This window comes from Periplaneta americana, chromosome 13, assembly GCF_040183065.1.
Source record: "Periplaneta americana isolate PAMFEO1 chromosome 13, P.americana_PAMFEO1_priV1, whole genome shotgun sequence".
NCBI lineage: Eukaryota > Metazoa > Arthropoda > Insecta > Blattodea > Blattidae > Periplaneta > Periplaneta americana.
The window spans coordinates 10,813,900-10,837,371 of NC_091129.1; the positions used below are offsets into that span (position 1 = coordinate 10,813,900).

Below are 23,472 nucleotides of genomic sequence, written 5' to 3' on the forward strand. Positions count from 1 at the left end.
GCATGTGGTGTATACACCTACATTAATTGCTGAGTTGTCAAAGTGAAATATCTTGTTTATGATTGTGCAGTAAATAATAACAATGTTTTTAAAGGCTTACTGTTTGTAAACATTAAGAAATCGTGGTACCGACAAAAATGAAAGGTTTTTTAACTGTCTGCTTATTTTATTGCAGTGTGAGCTATTACTTCAGATCAAGTCATGTTTAATTTTATGAAGAAGGGCGGTATAGAGAAGGAGGAGAAGGAAAAGAGAAAGAAAGAGAAAAAGGAACGAAAAGAAAACAAGAAGAGGGATAGGGGCAGTATGACAGCAGAAGAATTGCTCAGATTGGATGAAGTGAGTCGTAATGTTATGATGTGTGTATGTATTTTTTAAATTTAAAATGTGAATTAATAAATCTGAGAATGAATTTTGAGGTTAAGTTGTCGTATAGATCTAAACCAATATTTGTTCTTTTTCAATTTGTGTAAAGAGAGCATGTACGGTGTTTCTTTTCAGGTTAGGCGTTCATTGAAGATTCGTGGTCGCAGAAAGGAAAAGGAAAAACTTCCAAGTGGTATTACTGCGGATTATAGTGCTAGTTTCTTTGCAAGCTTGGAACATGGACCAGATTATTCCGGAGGCTCCAGTAGTCTTCCAGGTCATCATATATCCTCTGCAATCCCAGCTAGTCCTTCACCTTCGTCAGGTACGAGTTCTTCTTGGATCCGTAGTGGAGGTGGTGATACATTGACCCAAAGTGACAGTAGTGAAGCAAGTCTCACCTCCTTGAATAACCCCTCTACGACATCTGGAAGTCATCAGCGCTCTCTACCACCTCTGCCACCGCGACCACCAAAAAGGGGCATATTAAAGGGACCAAGATTGAGCGTTAGTAGTGCCGGAAGTGGTGAAAATGTGAATCATCACGGTGAGAATAATCATAGTGATAGCAGCATTTTGGTTAGGAATACACTTCAAAATGAAGTGATAGCGTATCAGAATGTGCCGCAGATTTCAGCCAATAAACACAGTGTCAGTGCTAGTGCATGTTTTATAGTGAAAGAATCTACCTCCTCGTTGACATTGATGTCTGCAATTAGGAACAATATTGATGGTAAGTCGGATCAACACCCTCACCATGGAAGTCCCCCCGATTCAAGCCGAGCAAGTGACGAGTTTTTACCATCGTCGATGGGAAGCTGTGATCACAGTGCCTACCTCACTGCGCCAATTGCAGACACCAACAGCAAACTCCTAACAGTTACCAGTACAAGTCCCAGTGCAGACAGTCTTACCGATACGACGACTACAAACAGTAGTTTTGCAACCCCCCCGTTTAGCTTGAGTCCCGTTGGCGAAAGTCAAGGTTTTGTCGGCTTCCATAACCGCTGGAATCGGTATTCCTCTGGAGGTCTGGAAGATTCTGGCATAGAGCTTCCGTTGCCTCCTGTTATTCCTGTACCTTTACCAAAACCTCGCGAGCTGACAATTCAGCGTCAACCTCCTCCGAGAGGTGACTTCGGCTTCTCTTTGCGACGTGCTATGGTGACGGAGAAGTTGCCAAATGGCCAGCAACACACTAGGGCCGTGATATTCGCAGAACCGGGTGTGATTGTTCAGCACAACAACGAAACTGGTTTACTGCCTGGAGATCGTCTTCTGGAAGTTAATGGTGTGGCTGTTGACGACAAGAGCAGGGAGGAAATTATTGACCTCATCAAATCTTCAGGGTCCAGTGTCACTGTTAAAGTGAGTAAAGATTTTTTTCCCATGATTATTATTGTTAGTTTCACAAGGTCATTCTTTTTTTTTCTACACATTTTTGCCTCTTACTCATTTACATTTTGACTAGGCAAATACATACAGGAATAGACAGAACTCCGAAATTTTGAGGCGTGAGCCCCTTTTTTCCAGGAGTCAACTCATTTTACCATTTCTGTTCTCATTTTTTAAATAAGAAAATTATTGGTGTTAAGATTAAGATACATTCGACACTGGAGAAGGTTTTCTTTGACTAAAAAATTGGGAAAATGATCTAGTTTACAGAGGGAAGATAGTTTGGAATGTGAAAAGTTCGTATAGGCCTAGGACGTCAGTTGACTTAAAAACATAGCTACCGGTATTTGAAAATAGGTAAGAATTAGTCGGTGTACATAACCTGAAAGTGATTATTCAACACGTGAAATGAAAAGGTAGAACACTACAAAATATAACGAGAAACGCACATTTTACTTCACTTAGTATATGCAGGACATACAAAAAGCCAAAACTATCCAAACCTGTCATAGATTCGTATATGAAAGGCGTACCAAAAACCTAACATAACCTGTCACAGATTCGTATATACAAGGCATACTAAAAGCTTAACATAACCTAATTTACATTTCATGTTTGAATTTTCAGATAAGTCAGTTTAAATACAATAAATAATTTTTAATCTTATGACTTATCAATTTAATATTAACATTTGTTAATACATGTTAAATATAATTAAGTAATGTATAAACTTTTCGCCTTTTGTGACATCATCAGGTACAATTTGCTTCTACGATATCTAAATTATAGACTATAGTGGAATTTTTGTTTTCTCTTATAGTAGCCTAAACCATCAAATTGGTCTTATAATAATAAGTAATAATGACTCACGAGTTTTATGTAGGCCTATTTTACTTGTTGGAAAAATTTTTAGGTTATAAATAAGTCTACATTGTATAATTAATTATGTTCTATTTAGTATTGAAATACATAAAACTCCTGTTACTATGGGGTCAGCTACATGTGTATTTTAAATTGACACAATTTTAAATTAAAATAGGCTACGTTTTCAAACTAGCCTATGTGTTTAAATATATGTTTGAAAGTATAAACACACATAAACTATGTGATTAAATATATGTTTGAAAATATAAACACATATAAACGTATTTGAATTTAAAATTGTGACAATTTAAAATACACATGTAACTGAAACCACTGTAACATGAGTTTTATGTAGGCTATTTCAATATTAAATAGAACATAATTAGTTACACAATGTAGACTTATTTATAACCTAAAAATTTTTTCAACAAGTAAAACACATAAAACGCGTGAGTCATTATTACTTATTATTATAACACCAATTTGATGGTTTACTAAAAGAGAAGACAAAAATTCCACTATGTAATTTAGATATCGTAGGATTTATACATTATTTATATTTAACATGTATTAACAAATGTTAATGTTAAATTGTTAAGTCATAAGATTACACATTTTTAACATTCTTTATTTTAGGCTAACCTAACCTAACCTAACCTGTCACAGATTCTGGTAGGCTACTAGAGAACTTAGAAAAATTCAAGTTATTAGTTTCTATGTCACGTGCTATAGAAAAACCGATACATTTAGCCTACTAAAATATGGAGCGTTCATATATGCAGACTGGTCCCGGACAGTCATGTTCCTTTGGCTTATATGATGGTAGTGTGGAGCGCCCGTCCCGAGGAAAGTAAGTGGTGGAGGATGGAATGGAACTGATCTGCAAAGGGAAGCATAAACGGATCTCTCCATGCACTGGCTTATGACCATCCACTTCCCACCAACAGATTTTGTTAGGTAAAGGTTGGAGTGAAACTGGTCTGCATAGGAACTCTCTGTTTATTAGTCAGTATTGTAGTTAAATAAGTAAAACACATTAGCCTACACACTCGAACTTCTTCCTACTAACTTGCTACTTTTTTAACCTTATGTGTTGTAGTAGGCCTACTGATATGAAAGAAATCGGCGAAGTCTAAAATAATTTTGAATTCAATTAAAATACTCAAGGACCACATAAAAATTCTTAGGTGCCAGGTTGCCATGGCCTATATAAATATTAGTTTAGGCTATGTAATATTCGTGTTTTTTCATTTTCGTTTAGCCTACTTCATATTCAAATTTACCAGTAAAAATTTCAATCAGATGATAAGTTAGACGACATTATATATGGAACATACGTGGAGACAAAGAGGAAGGCAGAAAATAGGAAAGACTGGAGTACTAAGTTGGATTTGCAGTGAGGGACCTGCCCTTGGACAGAACAATATGAATGATTGAATACTGTTTAAATAGAAATTACCAAGTAGGCCTATAGTAAATCTGTCCTCATCATCATAACACTTTCCATGAATTTGGACCAAATGGTTGATCCGTTCTGGTCTCAGGTTTTCCAGTAGTTGTTTCATTGGTTGTCCCTGAATTCTTGTTCCCCAGGATTGGTAATTTTTCATTATTCTTGGGAGACTATCTCGTGACATCTGTTGGATGTGTTCAAACCAGTTATTTTTTGTATTTTATCCAACATTGATGTAACTTTCATTTCATTTAAAATTTCTTAATTATTAGTCTTGTAATCTAACAAAATAATATCGCGCAGTTTTTCTCATGAACTTCATTTCAGTCGCTCTCATTCTTGATTTATCAGATGTTTTTAGAGTCCATATCTCACTGCTATACATTAACATTGGAAGTGCTGAAGTGTTACAAATTTTTACTCTAGTATGCCTTGAAAATTTTGTAGGTTTAAAAATATTATTTATGAGTCATTATTTTTAGGAACTTTGAGACTTTAAGTTATTTTGAATATCTTTTTTCATTCTCATATGATAGGTTGGTTTGTTCAATGATTTTATTATTGATAACTATTTTACTTCTTACTGTATTCTACTTATTTAGGTCTGTTTAGTGATTATTGATTTCACTTTATTGAATGAAGGATTTTGTTTTCATTTTAAATACTTAGGATGCTATGTCTTGCCAATTTTTAAAAGATTATCACACTGTGCCAAGTAAGCTTTTTCTCTAGGAAAAATATTGTGGCTTATAAATAAATAAAATAAAATAAATAGTGAATTAATGTTAACAAGTCAGCTAAGAGTGAAAAGAAGTTGATAGACTTAATTTTCAAGTTGCATATATGAATTACTGCTACATATTAGTACAAATTGAGATTCAAACATTAACTTACGCCTGAATAGTTTACGAAAATATGGTAGGCCTAAGCGCTAATAGACAGCATTGAATTAAGACATGTGAGTCACTGAAAATGTGCATTTTTGTCGAAATGTCAGAATGAATGTTCTGAACATGACATTATTTTCTCTGGTTTAATTTTTCATGAGATAGTAAGTTAACTTAGATGTATTTTTTTAAAAGCTGCTCATTGAAAAGATGACATTTTAAATTTCATTTTCATTTTCTAGTTAGAGGATTACAAATATGTAGGCCTACTTTCATTAAAAGGAACTTCGTGAGGTTTAGCACTTTGGGAACCATTACTGCAGATAATATATTTGGCGTTGCATTTTTTTTTTCTTTAATGGAGTAGGGGCCCGAAGGCTTGTGGTTACCACTCCAGTTCTGTGAATGATTTTTGCTGCCAAACAGTTGCATTCTTGTACAAATTTACAGTACGTTACTGCACTATGAACTTAATCCAGCTATGATGATTATGATGATGATATATATCAATAAATGAGGGTGAAATGAGTCTGAGGTCCAACGCTGAAAGTTACCCAGCAATTTTGCTTCAGTTGGTTGAGGGAATCCTCGGAAAAAACCCTGACCTGCTCGTTACACGGTCAGACATGCTAACCAGAACCAAGGTACCGTGTCTTTAGCATGATGATCCCTCTAGTCATTGTAGCTGGTTTCTGTAACTGGATTTTGCTATATTGGAGCTCCCCAAATTCATTACGATGCTGAGTGGACACCAGTTCCATACATTGGCCGAAATTTCGTGAGAAAGTTTCTTCCCCATGAGGACTAGAACCACCATGCATTATTCTGTAATGCGAGTTCAAGCATAATGCTTTAGACCAGGGCTGGGCACTAGGAGCGAATCCAAATTCGAAACTGGGATGCTTAATATTCATCTGTCACGGCATCAACGCTATGCGGTGTTCGACGGGGAAGAAAGGGGTTGAAGAGAAGTTAAATGGCTGCCCGTGAGAGAGTAGAATTCGCTCTTAGTGCCCAGCTCTGTCTTAGACATATTGATACAGCACAGGACTGAAAATTATTTCTTACTCCTTATTAAAATCAAACACGATACCTTGAAATTACTTCATTTGTAATTCATTAATTATTAAACATGTAACGATATTATCATCATTTAATTCGAGAAAAATTCGTTCCGGCACCGGGAATCGAACCCGGGACCTCTCAGCTCTGCGCGCTGAGTGCTCTTTCCAACTGAGCCATGCTGGGACACATTGGCTACTTCATAGTAGCCGTGTAATATTCAATGAGGTAGGCGAGACCAGGGTAATTGTAAACAAATGCTGTGAGAAATACAGAACTGTCAATATAAGAATTTTAATTCGGAGAATATTTAAATTAACATGTTGGCTAACCTACAAAGCAGTTTGGCGCCAAATAGGAGTGTTAAATGTTATGTTTTATTTAACGACGCTCGCAACTGCAGAGGTTATATCAGCGTCGCCGGATGTGCCGGAATTTTGTCCCGCAGGAGTTCTTTTACATGCCAGTAAATCTACTGACATGAGCCTGTCACATTTAAGCACACTTAAATGCCATCGACCTGGCCCGGGATCGAACCCGCAACCTTGGGCATAGAAGGCCAGCGCTATACCAACTTGCCAACCAGGGCGACTCCAAATAGGAGTAACTGCTTAGTTGTGAACGACTGTTTTGTAAGGGTCTACAAAAAAAAGTTGAGAAAAAATTTTGCTTCACCTTTATTTTTGGCAAAGTAAATGTACAGTGCTATTTTTTTAAGAATATGTTGTTTTTATGAGTAATGTATAGTAGTTAACATTTATTACAATGGTTTTGAGATCTCCCATAACCTCAATTCATTAAAATATGACGTGTTTACATTTGCCCCATAGTTTTAATTGCCTGGGGTAATTGTAAACATGTTTTACTATGGTTACATTTCGTACTTTTCAGTAATGAAAGAAAACCCACCTAACTACACTGTAGAGGATTTAGAGAGGGTTGTCACAGATGTGAAAAATGGTAACTACAGTTATCGTGAAGCTCAGGAGAGGTACCGAGTTCCTATATCGTCATATATCATAGGTTAAAGGGATGAACTTTACCAGTGACCAAAATTGGAGTTGGAAGGAGTACAGCTCTTTCTTCTGAAACAGAACAAAAAATGTTCAGTGTCTTATAGCCTGTGCGAAAATTGGTGTTTACAATTACCCCCTCTCAAAGGGGTAAATGTAAACTAGCAATTAAAAGATGAAAAAAGTCAGCCTTATTATTTTAAACCCATTTTCAGGGAAAAGAAAGATCTAAAAACAACACAATATTTTTTGTCATGCTTACTGAGGGTTGTGTAATGTTGAAATATATTTGAAATCAGTGAAAAGTGTTTACAATTACCCTGGTCTACCCTAATTACAAAAATTTTAAATTAAAGACAGTGTGGTAATGTGATATACTTCACTGAAAGTTAAACAGTTTTGAGATGTTGAATTTCAGGAAGCAAGGCAAATTACTGATCATAAAAATCTATTGAAAACATTCTTCACTTACCTACCATATGTAGGGTTTCCATATCAGTAACATAAAAATTCAGGACATTTTAACGTGACATAGGATGTCTTTTCATACGGGATATCGTATTAATAGCACAACAAAATAACATTAAATTGGATTTATTTTGTAGTTACACATTGTTTATATTTTACATTAATATTTTGTGTATCAGTCATAATTATCAGGTCGGGAAATATTTTTGATAGAACATCTTTATTCATTAGGTATCGTAATCATGAAACGCAACCCATGTCATGTCTTTAAAATTAGATTATATTGTAACATTAAAATTGATTTACAGAGGTCACTTTAAGCCCGTTCCTTTCATGAGGCTATTCGTTAAAGAAAAAATTCTTTCTACACTGATGTTATATTCAGGGAAGAAAAAAATAAAACTGAGCCAGTTTCAGTAATTCTGAATATTGATCAGAATTCTTACAAATTTAAACAAATTAACTCACTTATTGGAGGCCAGTTTCAGTAATTCTGAATATTGATCAGAATTCTTACAAGTTTTAAAAAAAATAACTCACTTATTGCAGGCCAGTTTCAGTAATTCTGAATATTGATTAGAATTCTTACAAGATTAAAAAAATTAACTCACTTATTGGAGGCCAGTTTCAGTAGTTCTGAATATTTATCAGAATTCTTACAAGTTTAAAAAAATTAACTCACTTATTGGAGGCCAGTTTCAGTAATTCTGAATATTGATCAGAATTCTTACAAGTTTAAAAAAATTAACTCACTTATTGGAGGCCAGTTTCAGTAATTCTGAATATTGATAAGAATTCTTACAAGTTTAAAAAAATAACTCACTTATTGGAGGCCAGTTTCAGTAATTCTGAATATTGATAAGAATTCTTACAAGTTTAAAAAAATTAACTCACTTATTGGAGGCCAGTTTCAGTAATTCTGAATATTGATCAGAATTCTTACAAGTTTAAAAAAAATTAACTCACTTATTGGAGGCCAGTTTCAGTAATTCTGAATATTGATAAGAATTCTTACAAGTTTAAAAAAATTAACTCACTTATTGGAGGCCAGTTTCAATAATTCTGAATATTGATCAGAATTCTTACAAGTTTAAAAAAATTAACTCACTTATTGGAGGCCAGTTTCAGTAATTCTGAATATTGATCAGAATTCTTACAAGTTTAAAAAAATTAACTCACTTATTGGAGGCCAGTTTCAGTAATTCTGAATATTGATAAGAATTCTTACAAGTTTAAAAAAATTAAATCACTTATTGGAGGCCAGTTTCAGCAATTCTGAATATTGATAAGAATTCTTACAAGTTTAAAAAAATTAACTCACTTATTGGAGGCCAGTTTCAGTAATTCTGAATATTGATCAGAATTCTTACAAGTTTAAAAAAATTAACTGACTTATTGGAGGCCAGTTTCAGTAATTCTGAATATTGATCAGAATTCTTACAAGTTTAAAAAAATTAACTCACTTATTGGAACTTATTGGAAGAGCTGAAGCTGTCACTTTGCACTTGGGAGGCAAATTTGCTTAATAACTGATAACGTGAATGCCAGAGAGTGATCCACTTTGCATTCCATTTCCAGGAAATACTTTACTCCCACTTCTATGCCATTGCAAGCTGGAATCTTTTCTAACACAATTCAAATGCATAAATATCAGCAAAACCACCGTTCAAGATACTTCAAACATGCTACCTGTACATAAAAATCACTGATTTCACAAATGAAACACTGCAAGAATTTCATCAGTATCATCTAGAATGTTTTTGTGTAACATTTTCTACAAGACAGTGTAATACTTGAACAGTCTCGCTTACAGATACAGACTCTTTCTATTTTCAAAATGACTTTCTGGAATAAGTGGGATTGTGACTGTATAAAATAAAAATAGGCCTTTGCAAGAGGATTAAAAAAAAAACATTTCTGAAGTCTAGGACTGCAAACAACTGACAAGGATTTGAACCCTTTAAACTTGGAAAGAATTCTTTCAACAGCAGGGAAAATACTTAGCCAACTATAGCTATAAAACAGTGAAGAAACTGTGGCTTTATCTTAAAAACTGCATGAGCTATCATGTTTCAAGTTGCATGTCAAAATTATTCATTCATTTATTTTATTCCATAGATCTTACATGAGCAATGAAGCTTTAAGATGTTGAACAAGTCAAAATTTTACAATATTACAATTACAATTTTTACAAATTTTTACAGTTTTACAATTTAGTAATTTTCTACAATTTTTATAATTTTGTGCAATTTTTACAATATTTTGGCGAGATGTAGTGAGATGAGGTGAGGTCCGAGGATTCGCCAAAATATTACCCGGCATTTGCCTTTAGGTTAGGGAAAACCTCGGAAAAACCCAACCAGGTAATCAAATCAAAGGGGTTGATGCCGAGGACTCGCCATAGACCATCCGGCTTCAGTCCCACGGCTGTGGAAAACCTCAGAAGAAGCCAAAGACCAAAGGGGGATCTAACCCAAGCCCGAACGCAGCTCCAGATCAGCAGCCCAGCGAGTCTGCCGACTGAGCTACATCGATGGCTCTACTAAAAATATACAATACATAGCCAATCAGATTATTAAATTTACAAACGAAAACGATCATTCATCAGTTGAGCTATATGTACAATACAAAACAAGTAAGTTAATTAAATTTAAGACATAAACAATTCAACCAGTTGTAATACACAGAAATGATAATACATATCATGCAAACTACTTCAAATTACAAACCCAAACAATTTATCAATAGAGCTATACAGATTACTATTCAATTTAAAGCATATACAATTCATCGGCCAGAACTATACAACATTTACAATACAAACTAAGCAGATTAATTTAATTTACAAGCATACTTTCATTAAGCTATACAAATTTGTGCAATTAATATCAAGTAGGTTAATTCAATTTATAACCATAAACAATTCATCAATTGAGCTATATAGACTACCAATTCAATTTACAGTAGGCCTATATACAATTCATCAGTAGAGCTACACAGACTAGTCAATCATTTTAAAAGCATATACAATTCATCAGCCAAACTATACAAACATATACAATCAAATTAATTCAATTTACAAACTTATTTTCGTTAAGCTATACAAAATTGTACAATTCATGCGAAGTAGATTAATTCAATTTATAAGCTTAAACAAAACAAAATAATTTTTATAAACAATTTAGACATAATTTCAAGGGATCTGTTCACTTCGTCCTCTTTCTGGTGCCATTCTCAATTGCATAAAAATTTGACAGAGCAAAATTATGCAAAACAAAATTTTTTGTATGTAAAGGTGTACATATACCTTAAGGCACTTGCCTGCCGGTCTGAATTTGCGTTCGGGCGCGGGTTCCATCCATGCTTGGGCTGATTACCTTGTTGGGTTTTTTCCGAGGTTTTCCCCATCCATAAGGTGAATGCCAGGTAATCTATGGCGAATCCTCGGCCTCATCTCGCCAAATACCATCTCGCTATTACCAATCTCATCGACGCTAAATAACCTAATTAGTTAATACAGCGTCGTTAAATAACCAACTAAAAAAATTAAAAAAAAAAGCTACAGTGTCGTAGGGTATCTCTCTGACAATGGTGTGAATATATTCTCATGGCGAAGTGCATCAACATTGATTAAAAACGCAGTAATCATAGATTACATTACGACGGTTAAACAGTAGCCGTGGTTAAAATGTAACTTATGTGCACCATTCATAATCACCGATTACTAAAACATGGCTAGCTGACACCTCATTTAACCAGAGTAAAGTCTATGATGGTACATTGTTTATACAAAATGACTAAAGGAAAGCATCCATACCGCTGCAAAGATAATAGTCAACGTCTAAAAACGATTGCGGTCACTATGTTCTACATCGAAATGAACATATCCTACATTTTCGCGTTGCATTTGTTTGCCTTTGGGCGCTGTTATATTTGTGAGTTCCATTTCTTTGTTTTTCAGTACTGTTAGGTTAAAATCGTACAAAATGGAAAATTGAATCCAAAAATGATTATATCCCAATTTCTTGGTTGAAGTATCGATGGACTTAATTACTAGATTTAAATGTATTATATAAAAAAGAAGGAATATCCATAAAGGAAAAGGATCCAGAAGATTAGTAGGAATGTGTGTACGATCTTGGACCCCATTTACACCAGTGAACTGTGCATTATCCTAAGATCAATCCATAACCTCTCTTTGTTCAGCCAGTGACATAGAGAAGGAGATATTCGAGTATTCCCTCTTAAAATACAGAAAATAACAGTTACATAGAATCGTAACATAAGCAGCCGATCCATAAGAGAAATATGATTGTTCTTGTGTTATTTCAAGTAATCCATTTGTAGATTTTGATAAACGAAATCCCTCCTGAAATTTTCTGTCACCTAATTCCTCGTAAGAATTCTCTCTTTCCACTAAAGAAACTTCACGCTCATGCTCTATCCAAGTAATTCAAGTACTGTAAAATAATAATTAATCGTCTTCAAAATAATCATCTGTGGCTCTGGCCGCCATTTTGCTTTACTTGCTCTACTGATCACTGGTTATCTCCTTTAACCGTTCGAATATGGCCGGTTAGAGATTACTGTGGTTAACCTCCTATTTAAGTCGTAACCGAAATCGATCCACCGTAAAAATGCTTAATCAGGGATTGGGTGACAATTTTAACCGATGGTTACACTAGCCGACGTTGATGCACGTGGGCATCAGTCAATTAGCCGTATATTTTAGACATGCCTATAGTCTGACAATTGTGCTTCCTACCTTGTCGGCCTATTTACATGATTGCTATAATTTTTTTTTCAATATATGATCAAATATTATATATTATATTAAAACTGCACTGGAAGGCATGGGTAATGTGACCTTTTGTGTCCCATGTGTCATGGAGTTGTCTGGCAATTGGATTTTATTTCTATCCCCCCGCCTGTTTACCAGCTTGCAATGTGCCGGAGTACTCACATCCTGTTCATGTATGTGGGGAGAGGTTTTTTTCTCTGCTGGTTTGGTTATGAGATATTGCAGTCTGCACCAGGGGTATAACAGTTTCAATTTTGTAGTCTTGCATCCTTACATTTGAATTGGCTAACTAAGAAGCATTCAAGTTATGTCATTGTAGAGAAAGATTCATTTTAATTTTTAACTAGCCGTACCCATACGCTCCGCTGCACCTGTTAGAAATAAATATCAAGTAATTACATAATTAAAATAGGACATTTGATCCAGGGAACATTCGTGTTTTATAGAAGGATTAATCGTTTAATATGTTACTTAATTTAAATTGTATTTAAATAATTAAAATGCGATCATTTTGGTCCAGAGAGCAATCATTTGGTGCAATGACAATCCCTTTAACATGTTTCTTAATTGTTATTACATGCAACCATAGTTTAATGAAGATTGACATATCATTTAGTTTTAATGTGTATACTTTATATTACTTGCTATATGTTTCAGAAGTTACTGTAATAACATTGTAGAATTGTGTCCATCTAGAGAAACAACACTTTCCAACGGTGAAATAATAATTAAACAATTAATTAGCTTCCGATATTACTTCATACAAACACAGAAACATTCTCTTAGGCTATGTTCAATAGCTTTCGATTGTTGTTGTCCAAGGCCCCTTATAGACGGAGTCATTTGTTTTTGTTTCTGTACAGCGCCTTAGATGGCGTTATTGTAATTTTAAAACTCATTTATCTCAATAAATATGAGTCCTATCAAAATTTTGTATAGAATAAAACTTATCGGAAATTATTTTTAAAGAAACTTTTGTTATGCAATATTTTTCATGAAAATCAATAATAAGCGAGATATTTCGATTTATTTAATCCAGGCCCCCTTATAACCCCCCTTTTAAATAAAGTATTTTGAATGCCATATAGTCTAAAATCTAAGTTACAACGAACTTAATTTATATTCCAATTTTTATATAAATCAGTTCAGCCATTATCGCGTGAAAAGGTAACAAACATCCAGACAGATAGACAGTCAGACATACAAACAAAAATTTCAAAAAAGCGATTTTCGGTTTCAAGATGGTTAATTATAGGCTACATGTTAGCAGTAATTATTTTTGGAAAATCGAAAATTACCAGAAAAATTTCGGCTACAGATTTATTATTCATATAGATATTTTAGCGGTTGTGTTCACAGTATTAGTTTTTCTTTATAGCTTATGAAAATTATGGCTACAAATCTAGCTGGTCTGGCTTCGATTCCCGGGATGAAAGTGAATATTTATTTCATTGTTCTCTATGTCTCTTGAGCATTGTGTATCCCTTGTTATCTTCAGGGTGTCCATCCATCTGAAAAATCGGCAATACCGCAAAATATCAGGGAGTATGGTAAATTACGGGAAACCGGAAAATAATAATAATAATAATAATAATCATTTCGGTTCATATCAATGCCATTCTTATACAACCCTCTTAATATATTTTGTTGCACGTTATAAACATTATTGTATAGATTCGTAACATTGGGGATCATCAGTACGGTTTTAGGCGTAATAGATCGACTATTGATAAGATTTTTTTGTATTCGACAGATACTGGAGAAAAATGGGAGCATAAGGGTACAGTACATCAGTTATTCATAGATTTCAAAAAGGCTTATGACTCTGTTAAGAGAGAAGTTTTATATAATATTCTTATTGAATTTGGTATTCCCAAGAAACTAGTTCGATTAATTAAAATGTGTCTCAGTGAAACTTACAGCAGAGTCCGTTTAGGTCACTTTCTATCTGATGCTTTTCCAATTCACTGCGGGCTAAAGCAAAGAAATCCACTATCACCTTTACTTTTTAACTTCGCTCTAGAATATGCCATTAGGAAAGTCCAGGATAACAGACAGGGTTTGGAATTGAACGGGTTACATCAGCTTCTTGTCCATGCGGATGACGTGAATGTGTTTGGAGAAAATCCAAAAACGATTTGGGAAAACACGGAAATTCTAGTTGAAGCAAGTAAAGCGATAGGTTTGGAAGTAAATCCCGAAAAGACTAAGTATATGATTATGTCTCGTGACCAGAATATTGTACGAAATGGAAACATAAAAATTGGAGATTCATCCTTCGAAGAAGTGGAAAAATTCAAATATCTTGGAGCAACAGTAACAAATATAAATGACACTCGGGAGGAAATTAAACGCAGAATAAATATGGGAAATGCGTGTTATTATTCGGTTGAGAAGCTTTTGTCATCCAGTCTGCTGTCAAAAAATCTGAAAGTTAGAATTTATATAGTAATATACGTTACAAGAGCGGTATGTTGACTTTTTCATGGTCGAAGAAAAGATTGAAAAAGCGAAACGTAGTTGAGCTTTTTTAATTTCCGAGAACATGAAAACAAACATACCGCTCGTGTATCGTACATTATTTTGTGTGAAGATCGTTTATTACATACCTGAAAGACGAATTTCTAATTAGTTGCAATGAAATCTCCATGTTGGTTTCTGTTTAATGACGGCAACTTCGGAAAGCCAAAATATCTTTCTTCAACATTGTTGCTATAAAATGTTTTCTGTGTTTACTGTACTCCAGCAGGCCGTGATATACGTCTGTCTTTTTTTTTCGCCCAGTCTATAAATGCGAACTTAAAACAAACGGTAAGGTTATGTAATGATTTATTTTTCATTTTAATATTTTAACAATATTATTTATATAACATATTGCAGTAATAACATCCGCATCTGGAATCTTGTTGATTTTTTCACGGCTTCCTTAATGTTACTTGTATCACGAATGCAATAAGTTTCGTGGAGTAGTAGACTTTACTTAATTTTTGCAAATATTTAAAAACAATAATTAACATTGCAATTTAGGTGAAATTGCAGTGATAAGTTTCCAATTTATAATTATTACTATGTTAAACGTCTCTAAAAATAATATGTTAAAAGCCTAAAGCAGTAAAAATGAATGTCGCGCTTAAGCGGTAAGAAGAGGGAAATTGTTATGTGTGTTACGTTGGGAATACTGAATGTGGTATTTCACACTTACCGCGTATTGGTTCTGTACGGAAAACAAGCAAATACGCACGATCTCGCACAAAAACAGTTATATTACCGGTTGTTCTGTATGGTTGTGAAACTTGGACTCTCGTTTTGAGAGAGGAACGGAGATTAAGGGTGTTTGAGGATATTTGGAAAATATTTGGGGTTAAGAGGGATGAAGTTACAGGAGAATGGAGAAAGTTACACAACGCAGAACTGCACGCGTTGTATTCTTCACCTGACATAATTAGGAACATTAAATCTATACGTTTGAGATGGGCAGGACATGTAGCACGTATGGGCGAATCCAGAAATGTATATAGAATGTTAGTTGGGAGACCGGAGGGAAAAAGACCTTTGAGGAGGCCGAGACGTAGATGGGAGGATAATATTAAAATGGGTTTGAGGGAGGTGGTATATGATGATAGAGACTGGAGTAATCTTGCACAGGATAGGGACCGATGGCGGGCTTATGTGAGGGCGGCAATGAACCTGCGTGTTCTTTAAAAGCCATTTTGTTGTAAGAAAATATAATTATGAAGAGGGATAAGTTACAGCAGATAGGAAATAATAGAGATTCTAAGTACCTAGTCGATGGTGGCAAGAGTGTGTGTGTTAAAATAAGAAAAGTGAACATGATATTTTTGTAAGGAGACTGGTGAAGGACTGTGATGTGGTAGAGTTATTTTGGAGTGATCAGAATACAAAAATGAACATCAGTGGTGTTTTAACTGTGAGGAGAAGTGACATTATGGAGGTACTAATGTGAGATGAAGTTGTTGGGAGGGGTAGTCATGTTAAGGGGAATGGTAGTATGATGGAAAATGAGCTTTAAAATAGTTATTGTAACAGTGTTGCATTAATTTTAATAGCAATACCAGTATTAGTATCATTTATTGTCATCAGGGCATTTGACGAGAGGATGAGAGCTGTAGCTTGTCCACTGACGTCGTCTTATCAAAGGGACAAAGATTCGATATCTGACTGAACCTGGTGAGACTTTTAGTGCAGATAAAATGTTTATCATATACTTTGATTACCTATGACATTCTTATTTTATTACATTATCGACATATCGTAATTTACTACTTTCTCTAAATAAAGAATTGCAGTAAAAATAAATTAACATTTAAACGTCGCCTTTTTTTGTTACATATTTTATAGCCGTGATTTTATACTGTTAACGCTCTGGGTAGGCTAATTCTCACTGACAGTTCAGAGTGTTATGTTTCATATAAAATCAACACAGATAAAAAACCATTTTACTCTTATCTTTTATAATCCAAGATTTGGAGATGTCTGTATTATCTTTGATATGGCTTAAATCTGAACATTTAAATCCTACTTGTTAGGCTTGAAGTGTAATCACGTGTACTTGATCGGTACAATAGTTGTAGTAATGTCGTCTAGTGATGGAGGAAATAAATTAAATACCGATATATTGATATTGCAAACCTAATTTCGATAAACGATGTATATCGCAGAAAATATATCCATATATCGAACGATTATCGATATATCGCTATTCCGTAAGCAAGTTGCATTTTCAGGCGTACATTTTTACTGTATTACAATAAAATTACTTAAATTTTAATATTCCTTTTCACCATTGAAATTAACAGTTAAAAGCATAAATGTAAAATTGTAACAATAAACAATACATTTTCACTACAATATGATGTACGTCTAACCTAAATAAAAATTATAGTGGAGGCAAGGGAGCTTAAATGATATATTGGGAAAGAGTTAAGTGAACTCTACATGGTTGAGTATTTGCTATTGGAACACTATTCAATTATTCTAATGTTACATAGGATTCAATCCAGAACACAGATATAATGCTCATTTCTACCTAACAACGTAATCATTTTAAATGTAAGTAAACAGAACTTATAATTGTTTTTAAATGTAAGTAAACCGTACTTAGAATGTTAGAAGTTTTAACAGACTTCAACTTTGATTTGATACAATCCTTCTATAGTAAGTTCCCATTCCAAGTTATTGTTACACTCCAACATTTCAAACAAAAATGGTGATGATTATAGGGATAGAATTTTTATGCACTAAAAGATATATTAAGAAAACAATATCAGCACTAGGTTGTGCATAGAAATCATAGACGTAAACAAATGTCACATCGGTATTAAATCCTTGTTTCTCTTTCCATTGCAGAATATAGACATAAAAGTTTTGATACCCGTTTTGAGGTCAGACGGTTCCCTTTCAGGGTGGGAGTTGCTCCTCCTTGGAGAACATTAATAACAATATTAAAACAGTAGTAGATAAACCTCCCGTCTGTCTTACGTTCGATCACGTTGCATTTTGAATTTGGTGCTGCATATTAAACAGTTTGAATTCGAATTCCAGTCCAGCCAATTAGAACAAGGTATTGATTGAGTTTGCACAATTATGTAACTGTCCACCTTCAGTAGCGCCATCTCTCGGGAATTATCGGAGTTGTCTAGTGTGGATTTTGTTGTGGTTGATAATGATAATTCCACAAAAAAAATCTATAAATTTATGAGAAAATCGATATATTATACGATATATTGAATCAAAATTTCGATGTCGATATATCGCTATATCGAAACGAAAATATCGGTATTTCGTAAAAACCGATATATAGTTCCCATCTCTAATGTCGTCACTGATCTGTGTAAATAGACCCTGTTGCTGTTGTTTAGTCATCTCTCCGAAAACAGGTTTTGAACCTCATAGTCACAAGTGACACCAATAAGCCATCACTAATGAGGCAACTAAGCCAGGAGATAATGGGGTAGGGTGGCCAGTTCCTTTCCCCCTCCATTGTATACATCGCTGACCAGTAACATACGAGGGTTATTTCATAAGTAATGCACAGGTTGGCTGTACTGCAGATTGAGTGACGCAACAACAATTAAAATTACGTCAGTTGCAGTTGAAAGCTTGATGAAGAAGCACGTGTTTTTTTTCAGCCATAGCATGCTCTGTGTTTAAATAACGAGAGCTAAAAATGGAGCCTGCACGTGTCTAGGATACTGTTACTGTTGAAATCAAAGGTCGTACATTTGTGCCACCACTCTTTTGATTTGTAATCGCGAGTTCTGCAGTATTAAAGTGGCAATAAACACGTAGATCAGCCATTTCAGGCAAACTGGGAATTCCAATGAAAAAGTATTTTTTAAAGAAATATGTGTTTATTATTATGTAAGACATAGATAAAGCTCTAAATGTAAATATTCTAATGTTTTATTTTCAAAAGCAAAATATTTTACAAGTTTTATGGGCATTGAATCTAAGTGGTCTTGGCTAGGTAATGAGTAAAAAGGTAAAGGTATCCCCGTAACATGCCATGAAGGCACTAGGGGGGGGCCATGGAGGTAGAGCCCATGCTTTCCATGACCTCGGCACTAGAATGAGGTGGTGTGGTCGGCACCACGCTCTGACCGCCTTTTAGCCCCGGGAAAGACCCGGTACTCAATTTTATAGGAGGCTGAGTGAACCTAGATAATGAGTAGGCTACTTTTTATTTTCCTAAGTTTGCAGCATTTACTCGCATGTTTTTCAAGGAGCTGTTGTTAAAGAAGTATTTTGAGAGTCTGCACTGATAATTTCAGAGTTCCAAGATCAAGGAATTTTTTACTCTGTACTATATTCTGCCATTTTTAAAAGTAGATTGGATTAATAACAATGAGCAATCTTCCAGTTTAAGTGACTTAGAAATGTTACAGTTGCTTTGAAACTGAAAAAAAATGAAGGGCTTAACTCATCTGTAACATCCGTGACAAAATGTAACAGGCGCGACATGGAAGAAACAGCTATAGGCCTACAATATTTTCCGATTATGTTTTTATGAACCAATTGGATGCACAATTGCATAGCTTTCACATGGATACTATGAGAGTGAATCTCTCTTTGGTTGAGTCACTGACCTGAGTTTGACAATTTTTGTTAATAAGGTGTAAAGCAGGGTTTAAGCCAAGTCGCATTTGTCGCATTTTGCTACTGACTTCTAAAAATGCAACAAACTATGAATGTAAATGTGCAAAAATGCGACAACCACATTGGACTTCAGAAACGAAGATGTTAATGTAAAAAATGAAATCAGAGATGTGTTTGAACTAATCTGAATTTAAATGAAATGCTAATGGTATGGACAATGTTCAAAAAGGTATTGAGCAATAGATATTCAGGAATTGATTTCAAAGAGTTAGTGCAATTCATGTAAGTTAAGTGAACAATTTCTTCTAATTGATTTATATAATTCCATCGCATACTGTGAATTGTGAGCGAGGGTTTTTTTTTTTTTTTTTTTTTTTTTGTAGTTGCATGAATCTTGTAAAAACTGGAATTAGAAACCGCCTTTCAGTAAAAGAGCTAGCATTCTGCTAACAATAAATCTTGAAGGGCCTACTAGTAAAAAAATTGAGTGTTTACAGTGCCCATAAAATAACGTACTTTAATATTATATAAATTTAGCAGTAATTGGTTCTAAACATACCTACGTCTAATGATTTACTTACGTACATAAGTATATCTAAAGTGTGGTAAGATGGATAAGAAAAAATTAAAAAACTCTTTGTTTCCGCATTCTTTATTAATTTGATCTGCCTGTAGAATTATTTATAATATTACACAAGCTTTTCGCAATGTGCACAAATATAATTTTAAGTTTGTGCATTTTTGCGACAATTATTTATTTTCTAGCTTAAACCCTGGACTGTAAAGTGAGTTCACAAATATTGTAATATCCGTGATGGAACCTTTTCTGCAATAACAATGAATTTTATTCAAACACATTTTTTTTTCTGTAAAATGATACTGATCTTCTAAATTGATTCTAATAATAAAAGTTGACAAAAATCATTTCATTTTCAATATACAGGGTGTAAGGTAACCTTTTGCAGTCCTTCTGGGATATATCTCGAATTATGATATACAAGAAAGTCCGACAATATTTTGTTCCCAGAAGGGCGGTTTTCGAAAAAAAGAATGGTCTTTCGTAACTTGAAATTATGATGCAGTTTTTCATGAAACTGCTCAAAATTGAATTTTATCTCATGTAAGATGATAGAATAAGCTATATATGGCCATGTTACAGTATGTGCATGGAAAATAACACAGATTTCGAATAAATCGCGTTAATAGTCGTGTACACATTGCATGGGAACAGGGTTGTGACACGTTGGCAACACTGTTTCTTACGTACGCAAACCATGTGACCGAGCTAGGTGTACGGAGCGGACGATACGCTTACATTCACTTCGTCATTAGTTGCAGGCTACGTGCAGTTCGAAGCAGTTGAAACACAACGAGATGCCACAGTTTTTTAATCGTGAGTATCTGAACATGTTATTGATTTATGGCGAAACTGGTCACAATGCCGCTGCAGCTGCTCGCTTATGTTGTGACAGATAAGTGGATTGGGAGTGTGAAAGTTGTAGACACGAAAATGGTGGACACTTTGAACAATACTTTTAAAAGACACTGTAGAGAATGGTGTACAAAATTTAACAGTGTACCTCACATTAATGTGTATCATTTTCATTTAGTTTCAAAGTTGTCTATTTCTTCCAAACATTGTATTGTAGTTCAGTTGCAGTGACATCAACTGTGTGATCCTCAATGTAAAATAATACTGTATTTAAAGGATTAATTTTGTTTTATGCATAATTTTTCATATTATTGATAAAATTGCCTTAAAATGTAGCGTAAACTACGTGTTTGTTCGCACTAAATTTAGTGATGAAACGATACAATAACGAACGTTTCATCATAGATAACGAATAACATAGTTCATGTAATTAACATGTTACGATTACATAAATTTTGATTTTACTGCATTCTCAACAGATGTTTTTGTTTACAAAACGGTATGTGTACATACGCTCAAAACTCCGGGAGAGGCATTCATTATGCTGGGGTACAATGATCTCGCGAAGTAAACACTGCTACTATCTACAACAGGCCTGCACAAACAGCGCTCAACGAGCGCGCGCGCTCCTTCGGAGCGGGACAGCGGTGCTTACCGCTCGCCGAAACGGAGAGGAAGATACGTCAAAATGACATAGACTTGCTGTAGGTAGAGGAGAGGGAAACGACCACTCAGTTATCTAGTGGAGTGCAGTGTGTAGGCCTATTCTCAGTAACTGTTTCACGTTGCTTACAGTACAGTATGTAGGAATCTAAAAGACGGAACATAACATTTAACATTTAACGATTTACAGCTCGAACTTATTGATCTTCAGTGTAACCTAAGGGCTAAAGATCGTTTGAATAATACCAGTAGCCTGGTTGAGTTTTACAAGACTAAACATCAGCAATAATATCCACGACTACACAGGCTGGCTGTGAAAATGATTGCTATGTTTGGTTCAACATTTATATTTGTGAGCAACTGTTTTCTATAATCAACTTTAATAAAGGCAGACATCGAACATCTGTAACTGATGTTTCATTACGATCAGTAGGCTACTGTTCCTTTCAGCTGCTAACAGCATAAAACCTCGTTTTGATATACTGATAAATAAAAATATAACAAAATGATATTGTACATTTAAGTAGGTATAGAATTTCTATTATATCTGTAAAATAAATATTTCTTTATTAATTAATAATAGTCCAAGATAGTTTTGCAAACATTGAACGGGAATTCATTTCATAAGCACTCGTAATAGTACTTCCTTTTGTGTATATTTTGTACGAGATCATCCCTTCTTCCAGTCCACCCTTATACAGAGCGCAGCTAATATTTGCATTCCACTCATGAGCTGTGAGCCGGCTCGGAGAGCGCAAACCTTGTGCAGGCCTGATCTACAACGTTGCAATATCGCAACATTCGTTTTCTCGAAATATTACAAAAATTATTGGTCGTATGAAAAAATATTATTTGACAAAACGTTCCCAAATGACATGATCTGTTACGTGTGTGAAGGATTATAAAAGGTTAGCTTCCACCCTGTAGAGTTTGAAAATAGTAAAAATGTAGCTAACAACCGTGACAACTGGAATGGCTGAGATACATTTTGAGTACACCGTAGTGAAAAATTTGTTGTGAGCTGTAACTAATTTCGGAAAGTCTTTCCATGCAAAGAGAAAGTACGTAGTATATTTCAAGCTCTTCATTATTGACTTATCTTATTGTAGACCAATTCCGTTCATTTGTAAACCGAAACGAAAATAAAACATTAAACCAACAGAACCGCAGTTTCATTCTCAAACTGGGTGGCGTATTCTACGTGTCGGTGTATTCCTGATAGATCATAATAAAACCTCAAACTATAGGCATTTACAAACTGTTGTTTGAAAAGTGACATTCCTGTCTCATTCAGAAGGGTAGGATTATTCCAGCCGAGAACCATACTTTCTAATTGCTCGGAAAATCCCATTTCCGTATAGGTCTACTAAATTTAAATTAAAGCGGTCAAGCAATAATCTGAAAAGCTATTCATTTTAATCTTTCAACATCTTTCCAGTTTGTTCCTTTACTCCAGCTTCATTTCAAGAGTCTGCTACTTTATTGCGGCTCATGTCAGACTTGACACTGGTTTTCCCTGGAAGGATTAGGAAGATGGTAGGTAAGGTTGCAAATTGCTTGGGAACGGCTTGTTAAGACGTGTGCAGAACAATTATAGTTGGAGACAAATCATGTCATCCTCTTCCCACTCCACCGCATGAAGGCAACGCTACTTTCTGAGTGATTTTTACAATACAAGGTAGTTGTATGAGAAAGGTTGTCTTTTGTTCACTCATATTTACAATGGGCGATATGGGGTGAGTGCCTCTATTACTTCCTGGAACTAAGGACGTTATGTTTCGTCCCGAAATATATCCTTCCTTGGGTAGGTAAAAAGGCTTTTTAAATCTGTGTATTTCAAATTGTAAACTTCTCCAGCAGAAGTTTTTTTCCCCCCTTTAGAGAAGTAAAAATGAATAAAACCCATAAATATGTAGATTTGTATGTATGTATGTATTTATTTACACTGCAAG

General features: G+C 34.6%; 1 protein-coding gene across 3 annotated transcripts in view; it reads left to right on the plus strand.

Moving 5' to 3' along the window:
* Positions 1 to 23,472, plus strand: part of Mhcl (Myosin heavy chain-like) — a 921,190-nt gene that overhangs the window by 320 nt on the left and 897,398 nt on the right. For 2 of the 3 annotated variants that reach the window (XM_069842911.1, XM_069842912.1), the window contains exons 2-3: positions 176 to 363; positions 502 to 1,734. In XM_069842911.1, the coding sequence (XP_069699012.1) occupies positions 202 to 363; positions 502 to 1,734 (1,395 nt within the window). In that variant the 5' untranslated portion in view covers positions 176 to 201. The remainder of the gene's footprint in view (positions 1 to 175; positions 364 to 501; positions 1,735 to 23,472) is intronic. The other variant, XM_069842913.1, reaches the window with a different exon arrangement.